General features: G+C 37.7%; 1 protein-coding gene across 2 annotated transcripts in view; it reads left to right on the top strand.

Annotated features, from left to right (window-relative positions):
- ATM (ATM serine/threonine kinase) overlaps positions 1-13,441 on the top strand; it is a 66,365-nt gene that overhangs the window by 46,890 nt on the left and 6,034 nt on the right. Inside the window, exons 46-56 of one of the 2 annotated variants that reach the window (XM_071554707.1) lie at positions 166-400; positions 1,982-2,149; positions 3,962-4,081; positions 5,359-5,576; positions 6,324-6,531; positions 7,094-7,207; positions 7,613-7,771; positions 8,903-9,041; positions 9,841-9,920; positions 11,205-11,345; positions 12,123-12,239. In XM_071554707.1, the coding sequence (XP_071410808.1) occupies positions 166-400; positions 1,982-2,149; positions 3,962-4,081; positions 5,359-5,576; positions 6,324-6,531; positions 7,094-7,207; positions 7,613-7,771; positions 8,903-9,041; positions 9,841-9,920; positions 11,205-11,345; positions 12,123-12,239 (1,699 nt within the window). Of the gene's footprint in view, positions 1-165; positions 401-1,981; positions 2,150-3,961; positions 4,082-5,358; positions 5,577-6,323; positions 6,532-7,093; positions 7,208-7,612; positions 7,772-8,894; positions 9,042-9,840; positions 9,921-11,204; positions 11,346-12,122; positions 12,240-13,441 lie in introns of those variants that run through there. The other variant, XM_071554717.1, reaches the window with a different exon arrangement.

Here is a 13,441-nt window from a genome sequence, read left to right as displayed (position 1 = left end):
AGTCTGCATATACAGTAAACTTTGTAGAGTTTTACAAACTATTTCTTGGTTTTTGAGCTGTACTTTGTGAACTTCCTCAGTAGTTTACTCTTACTCATCTTGCATTTCGCTAATGTTTTAGTGAGACTTAATAACAGGTCTTTTTTCTTTTCATAACAATTGCAGATCTGTTACTACTCAACAACTGAATGATGTTTATTTGAAATGGCAGAGACAGTCCCAGCTTCTCAAGGACAGTGACTTCCATTTCCAGGAACCCATCATGGCTCTGCGCACTGTGATTTTGGAGATTTTGCTTGAAAAGGAGAATGAAAACACCAAAAGAGAATGTATTAAAGATATCCTGACCAAACATTTAGTGGAGCTCTCTAGATTGGCAAGAACTGCTAAAAATACACAGGTAATAAATTCCAGAAAGGATAAGGAAGGGATGTTTGTTTTTTTAGTTTATAAACTAACTTCTTTTTAAGAAGTTTTAGTCTTATCTTCAAAGTTTTATACTTGTGAAGCACCATTGCACTGTGATAAATCTGTCTCTGAATGACTTGATGGGATTTGCAGTATCAGTGGGTTTTGCAACTGCTGATGCATTTAAGGTCCAGAGTCAGCCTTGGCTAGCCAGCCTTGGCTAGATAGTGCGTCTGGAGGAGTAAGTCCCCAAGAATTTATAGAGCAACAGTATCTTCCAAGGACCTCTGCAGAAAATAGTCCCAGTTAAATACAGAACCTGGAAGGGTGTTTAGCACTTCATGTATGTGAAACTAAATTAAACTTGATTTCAGAAAAGTTCTAACTCTTTTTATGAATAATGATGAAATCAGTAGAACAGCTGTCTTTGATTTCATTAATTTTCGAGCTTTACTCAGTGCCTCTGGAATTGGTTTGGAAAATTGCTTCAGATATTTTTTATGTCATGCCTGCCCAGCTACCAACACTGTTGCAATGAGTAAGACCCTCAACAGAAGCTAATTGCTTTTTTCACTCTGATTTTTTAGTTACGTAAGATAATTAAAATTGGGGCACCATGTTTTGGGATGAGTAGAAGTTTCTGAAAGATTGAGCCAGAGTGTTTCTGAAAACAGCATCATTCCAGCCTCTTCAGTGTTGTAGGTCACAGGCAACCTTCAGAGCACACTTCTGGGCCTTTTCAGTTTTTCAGATCATGGGATAGTAACCCTTTCCTTTTAGCACACCAGTAGGTGACAATGCAACATGTCTGGATGTAGGATAGGTTTTGAGGAAGAACTCATTACAATTAGTGGCTTCTCTTCCTCCTTGGTGCCACTACCATCAGTCAGGAGAAGTGAGAGAGTGCCATTCAGAGTCATCACACTGACCACTAATTGAACTATCCAAACTTACATTTACAGGCATTCTTGTATTTTAGTTGTTTACCTTGCTTATTTAGCAGTTTGATTGATTTGGTTATTGGTCAGACAACTTGTGAAAATACACTTTAGTTGCTATATTTGATATTGCTAAAAACCTAGTTTGCTTTTTCTACCGTCATAGTGATATTAGATTACTAAATAATGAGGATGTTGCTTCACTAGTGAGATGAGTGAAGAGAGAGGCATGTACAAGAATTAGTGCTTGATGGTGCCATTTTTAAAATTATCTTTCTTTGATCTGTAATAACATATAATATTGTAATAATTACTAAGCTCCAAATCCATTACTTCAGTAGGTACTGATCATGGAATTTCTTCTCTATATACCTCCAATTTAAAATGGTGATCATTGATACTTTAATTTAGAGTTCATGATGTTTTATTCCATAGTCTATTTTTGTTGAAAATCAGGATTTTCTGGGAGTATATAGAAAAATAATTTTGTATCTTTGCTGCAAATTTTTAGCATTGGATGAGCAGACTATACTGCAGAAGTAGAGAAAATGAAGATGGAGTCTGAAAACAAAACTTTCTGTGAGATACTGGTATTTCGCTTACGGAATTGTTTATGATGATTTTTTCAATTACAGCTTCCAGAAAGAGCTATGTTTCAGATCAAACAACACAATCCAGAAGGATATGGAGTGTCTGAATGGCAACTAGAAGAAGCTCAGGTTTTCTGGGCTAAAAAGGAAGAGAGTCTTGCTCTGAATATACTTAAAACGATGATAAAAAAATTAGATGCAGATTGGTTTCAGGTATGTGTTATATAATGTATAAACTTATGGGAATGAAATTATTTAAGATCCTAATTCCAATTCCTGAAGGTTTTTCCTTGGAGAAAATTAAAAGCCTGTCTGCAGTATTACTAAATGTGGTTTGTACTTTCAAAATGTCTGAAAGCAAAGAAATCTGTTCTAGCAAATCTTGTTAAGAGTTTTCAAAATGACTCTGTAAGAGTGTAAAATGTAAGAATTCATTATTCATAGTCCACTATTAAACCATATCCCTAAGCACCACATCTACACATCTTTTAAATCCCTTTTAAATAGGGATGGTGACTCCACTGCTTCCTTGGGTATCCTGTTCCACTGCTTGACAAACCTTCCTATTATCCAATTTAAACCTCCCCTGGCACAAGCTGAGGCCATTTCCTCTTGTTCTATTGTTATAGCCTGCAAAACTACACCCTCCTTTCAGGTAGTTGTATAGAGTGATAAGGTCACCCCTGAGCCTCCTTTTCTCCGGGCTAAGCAGCCCCAGTTCACTCAGCTGCTCCTCATCAGGTCTGTGCTCCTGTCCCTTCCCCAGCTCCGTTGTCCTTCTCTGGACACGCTCCAGCACCTCAGTGTCATTTTTGTAATGAGGGTCGCACGACTGAACACAGGATTTGAGGTGCAGCCTCATCAGTGCTGAGTGCAGGGGGACAATCACTGCCCTGGTCCTGCTGGTCACACTATTGCTGGTACAGGCCAGAATGCCACTGGCCTTCTTGGCCACCTGGGCTCACTGCTGGCTCATGTTCAGATACTGTTGACCAGCACCCCCAGGTCCTTTTCCTCTGGGCAGCTTCACAGCCACTCTTTCCCCAAGCCTGTAGTGCTGCCTGGGGCTTTTGTGGCCCAAGGGCAAGACCTGGCATGGCCTTGATGAACCTCATACAGTTGGCCTTGGCCCATTGATTCAGCCTGTTCACATCCCTCTGGATGATGTTTGCTAGAATATGATCTACAAATATTTGAATAGAACTTCATTTGGTGTACCCGTGTGATAAAAATGCCTTCACATCCTGGCATTTATGTTTAGCTATGATGGCTTTCTTTGAGTCTTTTTGGAGCATGAAAGACATTTGCTTTGAATCCATTATTAAGGAATATCACACTTCAGAAAAGTTGGATAATTTAGAGCCAAGTTCTCCATAGATAACAGGGCAAAGTTAGGAGTTGCTGTTCTTTTGATTTTTGTGATTTCTCTATGATTTTGTTGATGACATCTCCAAAAATTTAGTCCCTCCCACATTACATTTACCATGTTAGGAGGATTTGTGTTTTCACAATCTGTAATATCCTTCAGCATTTCACAGTCAGTGTTGCCATCTTGATTGTTTGGTCTTTAATATACACCCTATACTGGAAGTATTTTGCCAACTTGTCCTACTCTACAGTTGAAGCTGAGCATCCAATCTGCAGTCCTTTGGAAACCTGTTCCATCATCTTTTCAGAGCCCTTTTAATCAAGTTTACATGTAGGTTAACACATAGTTGTTGTGATTCCTGAATGTTTCCTATGGAGTGTACTATGGTACTGCAGATTAAAGGGGGATATTAGAAAATACAATTCTGAAAACATGCTATGAATTTATATAATTTTTATTACATTTTGCCATTGGTTTATTCTGCTTTTCATTGTTCAAATTATCAGGTATTTTAAAATATGTGCTCTCCTTTAGTCTAACATAGAATGCGAATGTGGTTTAAGGTTATCACCCACTGTAAATGTGAGTGGTAAAAAGCATTTTTGTTTGATGTCTTTCTCTCTTTAACTTTGTTCCCAAAACTTGCTTTTTCAAAGGTTGAGAACAATCCTCACCTGAAATTGATGTATACAGAGTGTCTGAGGCTGTGTGGAACCTGGTTAGCAGAAACATGCCTGGAAAACCCTACAGTCATCATGCAGAAGTACTTAGAAAAGGTGCATCCAGTCTTTGAGATAATGCTGTGCTAAGTACCATGTTAGAATGTCAAGTAGATTTTTCAATGCAGCCTTTGTTTTTCAGGGTTCAAAATATGGTTTCTTATATTATAGCTTCACATTGTATTGAGTAACCCTGTAATCTTACAAAACATTCAGAATATGGCTTTATAGTATTCACAGTGAAACATCTAATATTGGCTTAGAAGTGCTGTGATGACAACTACTAGTCTAGTTTCCTGCCCATTCCTTCCTTCTCAGTACAGATTATTCACTGAACAGGTTTTCAGTATGGCCATTGTGTTCCATAGAATCAATTAGATTGGAAAAGACCTCTGAGATCGTCAAGCCCAACCTATGACCAAACTAGACCATGGCACCAAGTGCCACATCCAGTCTTTTGTTAAACACCTCCAGGGACAGTGATGCCACCACCTCCCCAGGCAGCCCATTCCACTGTCTCATCACCCTTTCTATGAAGACATTCCTCCTTCTCATAAACCTCCCCTGGTGCAGTTTATGTCTTCTTGTCCTGTTGCTTGTTACCTGGGAGAAGAGATCGATCCCCACCTGGCTACAACCTCCTTTCAGGTAGTTGTAGAAAGCGATACGGTTACCTCTGACAGGTGCTAAAAGGTCTTGTTTAGTGTTTCAAAGTACTGTAATTGATTTTTTTTTAACTTTCAACCAGTTACAGAAACATTTGTATTAATATCACCTTTGCATTTCCTTATTTCATGCTAATTTGTGAAACTCAACGCGGTTACTGTCTTATTTGCTTTCTTAACTCTGATGATTGAAATCCGTGATTTCACATGTAATTTCTTTTTGGCACTTTTTGAGCTGTCTTCCATTTTTTTCTCACCACCTTGTAATACAAGGCTGTAAGACTATTGTGAAACTTCATGCCTAGTTGCTCTAAAAGATAGGTTAGTGTACAAAACACCTGTGTGGTTATTAAAGCTGTTTCATACAGGATAATCTTTTTGGCTGTTTGCACTGAAACACTTCTCAAAGATTAAATTCACTTAGGAGAAAAATACTCAGCCTGTTAGATTTCGCTTTGTATGCATATACATTCCATCACAGGCAACATTAAATAATCTATTTGAGCAGGTGTCCCTGCTTGAACAGGGGATTTGAATGAGATGAACTCCAGATCCAGACTCTTCCAGCCTCAATCATTGTTTTTCTGTGATAATAATAGTTTAATCGAGTATTATGCAGCACTATTTATCTGATTATCCATTTTACCATTATTGCAACTTCCCTCTTAGGCTGTGGAAATTGCTGCAAGCCACAATGGAGACAGCAGTGATGAGCTGAAGAAAGGAAAGATGAAGGCTTTCCTGTCTTTGGCTCGTTTCTCTGATAATCAGTACCAACGAATTGAGAATTACATGAAATCCTCTGAGTTTGAAAATAAGCAGGCACTGCTGAAGAAGGCCAAGGAGGAGGTTGGCCTCATCAGGGAGCGTAGAGTTCAGACCAATAGGTGAGCATTTGAATGGAGGGGTGGTTACTATGGAGCTGACAAAGACTGCATCTCTACCAACTCTATGGGTAAGAGGTACAGCATGGACCACATCCCTACAGCTAATGTTTTGCTTCTCCACAAAACAGTGTCCAAATCCATAGAGCTTGTTGTTTCTGAACTGTTCCTGAACTTGGCCTAGGTATGCACTAGATAATGTGGGCCAAAATTAAGTCAAGGATTGTTACAACAGTTAAACAGCAGGGATGATCATGCCTGGAATTCATGTTTATTCCCTGGATCTGTTCAGTTTATTTGACAAAGAAAATGTTACAGAGTAAAAATAAATGAGTTGAGATTTTTCTCCATTACACATCTAAGGAAAGAGTAGAATTCGTCTCAGTACAGAATACTTAAAGATTTAGTATGAGCAATTGCAAGTGAGCAGAAAAGGATAAATTTCTGCTGTTGGAAACTGAAGTCTTCACACACATGATCTGTTCTGGATATTCACATTTGTACCAATATTGAGATTAAAGAATTTAAAAGAAGACCCTGAATGAAAATTTACCTACAGCAGTGGGTCTGTGCACATCCACCAAAGGAGTAGCTCCCACAGTTTGATATCTCAGTTGCTAATTTTGCTGTGCTTGTACATATAAAACAACTTAACAATGTTGAATTAGTAAGTAAGAGAATTAGGGGTTTCCTTGCTGTAAGTTCATTAAGAGAAAATGTTTTGTTTAAAAATAACCTCTGTTCACACAGATATACCGTGAAGGTTCAGCGAGAACTTGAACTGGATGAATGTGCAATACAAGCCCTGACTGAGGATCGTAAACGTTTCCTGTGTAAAGCAGTGGAGAACTATATCAGCTGTCTGCTGAGTGGAGAAGAACATGACATGTGGATATTCCGACTCTGTTCACTATGGCTTGAAAATCCTGGAGTTGATAGAGTCAATGAAATGATGAAGGTACATGTCTGCTTTATTTTTTCCTAGTGCTTTGGCGATTAAATTACCTTTCTTTTCCTTCTAGGTTTCTAGAAGATGAATTATAGTGCTGTGCACCAAGCTTTCCTATGTAGCTCCTTTTTGTCTAAAACACGCTTTTTTAAGTTGTCATTCCTTGTCTGTTTTTCATCAATGAGACCTGTAATTCTCAATGCATTTTAATTTAACTCAATATAGCATTTTAATTTGACAAATCTGTATGATTAGCATATCTAATGAGCTTTTACTGTGGTCACCTTGTTCTTTACATACTTTGGAATCTGCCCATCTTGAACATCCTTAGGTACATTGTTCTAGTTTATACTATATATACTTTTAGATGAAAAGCTGTGAAAGGTAGAACAGAAAAAAGTACTTTTCCTATGAAGGACTTTTAATACTTAGGAGAATGGGCCAAGATGATGTACTCACTGTTTTACCATCACACAGCCATGATTCTCTTAGTTTTAAAAAATGTGGTTTATGATTACAATTTTTGTTTAGTGTTTAGTACAGCTCTCTGACTGAATTTTCTTTATTACAGAAAAATGCACAGAAGATTCCCTCATACAAGTTTTTGCCTCTGATGTACCAGCTGGCTGCTCGGATGGGAACTAAGATGATGGGTGGTTTAGGATTCCACGAAGTTCTGAATAATGTAATTTATGCTTTTTTTATTTAGAGATATCTTGATTGTCTTAGTAGTGCCTGCTTTTAAACAGTATCCATCTTCCTCTCTGCAGTTGTAGCTAAAGAAGTTACGTAGGTGATAAGGGTTTATTAAAATGAGTGTTGCAAAATTAGCATGGTGAAGAAATAGGATTGGGGACTTTTTTCCTTTCTACTTAATTGATTTTCTTGTTGTATGAGAGCGGTCTTATGCAGCTATAGAAATAAACTTTGCATGTTTTTTTGGTTGTGGAAATATCATCTAAGTATTACCTTATTATTTCTTCTTAGGAACCTTAGAAGTTTAAAAGAATTAATAATGTTAATTAAGTATCTTTTTTTTTTGCCTTCTATACAGTTTTCAATAATGGAATCTTTTTGTTTTTGTTGACAGCTAATGTCTAGAATTTCACTGGATCATCCACATCATACCTTGTTTATAATATTAGCTTTGGCTAATGCTAACAAAGATGAACTCCTCACGAAACCAGATGCAATAAGAAGAAATAAGTTAATTAAAAATGCACCGAAAGAAATCTCCCAGCTCGATGTGGTGACTACAAAATATTCTATTCTATTAATCGCGTTCAGTCCTTTAGTTTTGTTAAAAAATGAATTAAAAAATATGTCAAGTGGTGTTTTAGTGTAGAGCTCATCAGCTGACTTTTGTTAAGAAACAATAGGAGGGGAAAAGTACTTTTAATAATAAAAAACCCCTTCTTACATTGGTAATTATTATTAAAAGAAGTAATTATGGAGTTGAACAAAATATAGTCAACATTTCCTGCAACAAACTGCCCTGATTATTGCAAAGACTTTTGTGATAAAAGTCCTGTAAAAGGCATTTGAAATGCAAGAAAGACCTTGAGCAGGTTTATTGTTGAAAGTACATACTGAATTGAGTATTTTCCTGCTTTGAGTAGTAACATCTGTTACATCTAAGTATTTGGGCTTGGGCAATATATCCTTTGTTCTTTATGTGTTAAAAACTATGATGATAGGTAATACTGAGCTGTGGTTTCATGTTAGTGCTGTTATTGCATAATTTTTGTTGGAACCTGTCTTTGAAATCATCCCACACCTAGCTTAGTGCCCATTCTTTCCCCCATTGTTGTAGGCCTGGCATGATTGTCATTGCCATCTTAGCCCCTACACTGATACCTTTTTTCACCACATTTTTATGTGGCTTTTTTTTGCCTTTCTCCCAGATTTGTAGTTCTGTTATGGTCCCGCCTGTTGGAGTGGAATTTTGCTAAACTCAGCTAAGTCTCTCAGAGTCAGGCACAGAAGGAATGCATGGTCAGGCTTTTTGCCTTTTGCATTGCAGGAGTTTCCTTCAGTTGGGAGGAAATAAGAGACAGGCAGATGGTGGAAGAATATCTAAACCTGCCTGTCCTTTTTTCTGAAGTTTTTGCAGGTTTTTTGCACTTTGCCTGAACATACTTGCTCCCTCTCCATCCCTGGTAGTATTTTACATTACTCATTATCTCAGATTAGGCAGCACAGGATTTTCTTCTAATTATTTGAGTTCATGTCACAAAGGCCTGTCTGTTATAGGAGTTTGCTCTATTTTCATAGGATATATGTCAGTTGTATTTAATTTACTGCATGTTATGGTGCATCTTTAATATTACAAAGTGGAGTTTGCATGATCTGATGTTTGTATTCCATTGGAGTTTTTTAGGACAGAATGGAGGCTGCTAGCACTATAATCAATATCGTAAGGAAAAAGAGAGCTCATATGGTTAGAGACATCGGAGCACTTTGTGATGCGTACATCACATTAGCAAATGTAGATGCTACTCCCTGGAAATCTCAAAGAAGTAAGTCTTGGAAAAAATTTTGTTCTAATAGTGAACATAGATCTTATTTTCTCAGATTAAAAAGTGTATTTCTAAATATTGAGATTTAGTTAAAAGAGATACTGCGTTAGCACTGTGTCCTATTTTTGGTAGACGTAGAATTTAGTCTGGGTTGGAAGTCATAGTAATTACTTGCACTGTAAGGCTCTGGAGCACAAGCCCTATGGGGAGAGGCTGAGGGAGCTGGGGTTGTTTAGCCCGGAGAAGAGGAGGCTCAGAGGTGACCTCATCACTGTCTGTAACTACCTGAAGGGAAGTTATAGCCAGGTGGGGGCTGGTCTCTTCTCCCAGGCACTCAGCAATAGGACAAGGGGGCACGGGCTTAAGCTCTGCCAGGGGAAATTAAAGTTGGATATCAGAAAAAAATTCTTTCCAGAGAGAGTAATCAGGCATTGGAATGGGCTGCCCAGAGAGGTGGTGGATTCACCATCCCTAGAGATTTTTAAATGCAGATTGGACGTGGCGCTGGGTGCCATGATCTAGTAAATGGACTAGAGTTGGACCAAGGGTTGGACTCGATGATCTTGGAGGTCTTTTCCAACCCAATCGATTCTATGATTCTATGATTCTGTGATTCTAAGGCTCAGTCTCTGAGTATGAAAGTCCAGAAATCTCCAGTTGTCCTGTGGTCATTCTCATCAGCTTGACAAAAGTATGCAGTGAGGTTTTGAGTCCCAAAAGCAATGTAAGGTGGTTTTTGTCAACTTTGATGTATGTTTCTAGTTCTGAATTTAAAACTATTAATTCGTTTTAATTACAGAACAAATAAGTATTCCAGCTGACCAGCCAATTATTAAACTGAAGGACTTGGATGTTGTTGTTCCTACCATGGAAATTAAGGTGACTGAAATTGAAATAAATACAACACTCTAATATCAAATCATAGAATCAACTTCAAGCTCTCCTAATGGCAGTCAGGGCATTTATCTCTTCATCTAATTCCCATGTTCTTTACAGGTCAGCATATGGGAGTACTTCCTTGTCAGGTGGGACGTGCAGGGTGAGATGGTTTCCTTAGTCTTTAGAAGACCTTGACCCCAAGTCTTACATTTGCTGGATAGTGGTTTATTGTATGAAGATGGCTTTGCCACTGTTACCACTGACTGGCCTTTCATTATCAAAAGGGGTGGTGAACAACCTAAATCACAGGATTTGGGAGTCTGAATCTCCTGTTTTGTAGGTGCTAACTCAGAGGCACTTAATGTCCTGAAAGGTGTGAGAATTAATAGATATGCCTTTTCAGCTGATCCTAAATGGCCAGATTGTATGTGTTTACCATTCAGTAATGGGGAATGATCCATTCCCATTAGCCTAAGTGGTTGATTGGATGGGTGCATAGGCACTCATTCTTCAATGCCATATGCTCTACCTGGGGAACTTACCGGTTTCAGGAGCATAGAGTTCCTTTTTGGGCCAGCACCTAAATATAAATGTTACCAAGCCAGACTTCCTTGTGTTGAAGTCCCTGAGGCTCTGTCTATAAAGCGGAATAAGTCAAGGGACTGCTTTATGCCTTTTGACTTTACAGGCCAGAAATTGCTACCCATGCTAAATAGCATGTGTTTGTAAGGCTCCTGTTGGCCCCAGGTGTTGCCCCTTTATACAACTTGATTGTTCTTTTCTTTGCTTTACCTTTCTTCTTCTCAATTACAAACTGACTGAAATGGTTGCTGGTCTGGGATTCCTTACAGCTAACTGAATAGGGTTGCTTTGTGGCATAAAAATATGGAGAATGGCTGAAGATACAGATCCTGTAAATTGCAGAAGCTTTAGGATTGTAGATTGGGCTCATTTGCAGTCTAGTATAAGCTTAATGTCCCCAGCTGTGTGTGAACATTTTCTTGGGACATTGCTAGTTGGGACAGGCTGACATAGCCACAGCTTGTTTAGTGGATGTCTCTAACACTACATCCCCCCTACCAATGAGGTGAACGAGGAGGAATCAAACAAACTCCTTTGCTTAGCATATTTTTGTAGTCTTTGTGGGTATTATCTTTGTGGGTATTATCCTCGTAGTAATATTTAGCATATAGTCTGCTAATGAATTTTGAAAACAACTTATTACCACTTTGAGTGAAATGAAGGTAATATTTATATTAATTTTAACTTTATGTATAATTTCAGGTGGACCCCACAGGACAATATGAAAATTTGGTCACAATAAGATCTTTCAAGCGAGAATTTCTTTTAGCAGGAGGCATGAATCTGCCTAAAATAATAGATTGTATAGGATCAGATGGTAAAGAAAGGAGGCAGCTTGTTAAGGTATGTTCTATCAGTTGTAATGACATCTGAGACTTGGCATGCTGGAATTTTTTTTTAAGTTCTCCTGTCAGTTTTCTTGCATATCACATCTGTACCAGGAGCAGACTTTTCAGATTTCAGTGTCAGTTTTCGCAGCTGAGGAATACTTTAATAAAGGAAATTGCAAAGTACTGATAAGTAATATAATAATGGTATAAAACAAATAATAAGTAATGGTATTAAATTTTTTTTGTAATTATTTTTCAGCAGTGCATGTAATATCCAATAGCTTACCTGACAACTACCAGACCTGTGACTTGCCTGGTTGTGTCTTAGCTGGTGACCTGGAGTGTACAGTAAATAAAAAACAATAACATTTTTGTTCAATACCTCCTTTTTTCTTCTTCAATTAAAAAAAAAGGCAATTATGAGGCAATCAAAAGTATGCATGTAGAAGTACAAATCCGATAAAAAAATAATTAATTTTTAGACTTGCCTGATTTTATTCTCCCTTTGAATGTAAACATTGAGCAGCTGCTGTGAGAATTTAGTTTCACTGTTAAGTATGGGGTAGTTTTGAAAGTTTTAAAGAGAGGCAAGAATCAGTAAATCTGCATCCCGTAATCAGAACTACAGCAAATACAGAGAAAAACCCCAATTGTAAATTACATTTTATTGCGTGTGATTATTGTGGAAAAGTAACTTGGGTTTTGTGCAGTTTTTTAAAATAATTTTTTTAGTTGCTGAAGAAGAAGTTGGATGCTAGAAAGTTTTCTGTTTTTTCTGTTTATGCTGAAGGGGCGTGATGACCTCAGACAAGATGCTGTCATGCAACAAGTTTTCCAGATGTGCAGTACCTTGCTGCAGCAAAACACTGAGACACGGAAGAGGAAATTAAATATCCGAAGATACAAGGTAACTCTGGACAGCTGTGGCAGCAGAGAAATGAAGTGTATTTCCTCTTTCTACTCTTTTTTAACCCAAAGGCAATATCAAATTATATTTATTTATGTGTTATTAAGATAGTCACTGCTCCTTAAGTAAGGTATGGAATAAACAATGTATTTTAATTATTAAAATTTAATTTTTTCCAAATCCCTAAAATAAATTTCTAATGCCCAATATATATTTAAATACTCTTAAAATCTTTCTGTATCTGAACTTATAATTGAAAAGAAATAGTCATGCACTGTCCTTGAATTGTAAGTTTCTAGTCATTAAGCTGGAGCATACAAGTTTGTTTATGAATTCTCATGAAGTTGTCTTGTGATAGTCCTTAATTCATTAATAATTAATTTTAGTCTTGCAATATCCCTTACAATTGAATCCAGAAGTCCCATTTAGAGTCTGTTCATGCAGAATTTGATTGCAGGACTTCTTTGTTGGAATTGGGAATACAGCAATATATTCTTGCTGTGAATGCAGAAAATCTATTTGAATAGGAACTTTCTCTTCCTCCTTCCTTTTTATGTACTTGGGATTATAATATAGCTGTGAAGGTGACCTCTGAATAAGTACTCTCAAAGGATAAGCTCTTATCTTTGACAAATAAGAAATGTGTGCTCTAGAATCTCTAAAGGTGCTTATCTGAATTGCTAGTGTGGTTTTAAGAATTCTCAGGTGGAGTTAAAGTCACATTTTTGGAATAATTTTCAATTAAGATTCAGGTTTTTATGTGTGTAAAAATGAACGACAGCAGGGAAAAAGAGAATGGGTGTTGCATTTTGAGATAAAGACTTTCATAGCAGAAGGAAACTGAAGGAAACAGGCAGTAGGTGTTTTGCTGAGGACAGGACGTTTTCTTTCTGGGCAGTGCTGCAGCAACTGAGGTACTATTACAGCCAGTCATGCAGTGAGCAACTGTTCCCTGGGGTGGGAAGCAGACTAATTCAAGATATGTTCATGCAGCTACCATGTGGTTGTGTGAGGTTTTACTACTTATGTGCCTTCTGCACGATGCCCGTGTTATCCCATTCCAGCAGAGTGACCTGTTGGCTGTCACAGGTCATCCAGAATGCCAGAGCAAACATGCACATGGAGGAGAATCATGGAGTTGTACTGAAGAATGTAGTGGAAGGTTCTCTGGCTAGGGAAAAAATGGCAAGTATTTGGTAGAA

This window comes from Pithys albifrons, chromosome 1 (assembly GCF_047495875.1).
Source record: "Pithys albifrons albifrons isolate INPA30051 chromosome 1, PitAlb_v1, whole genome shotgun sequence".
Lineage (NCBI taxonomy): Eukaryota > Metazoa > Chordata > Aves > Passeriformes > Thamnophilidae > Pithys > Pithys albifrons.
This window is presented reverse-complemented; position numbering and strand designations above follow the sequence as displayed.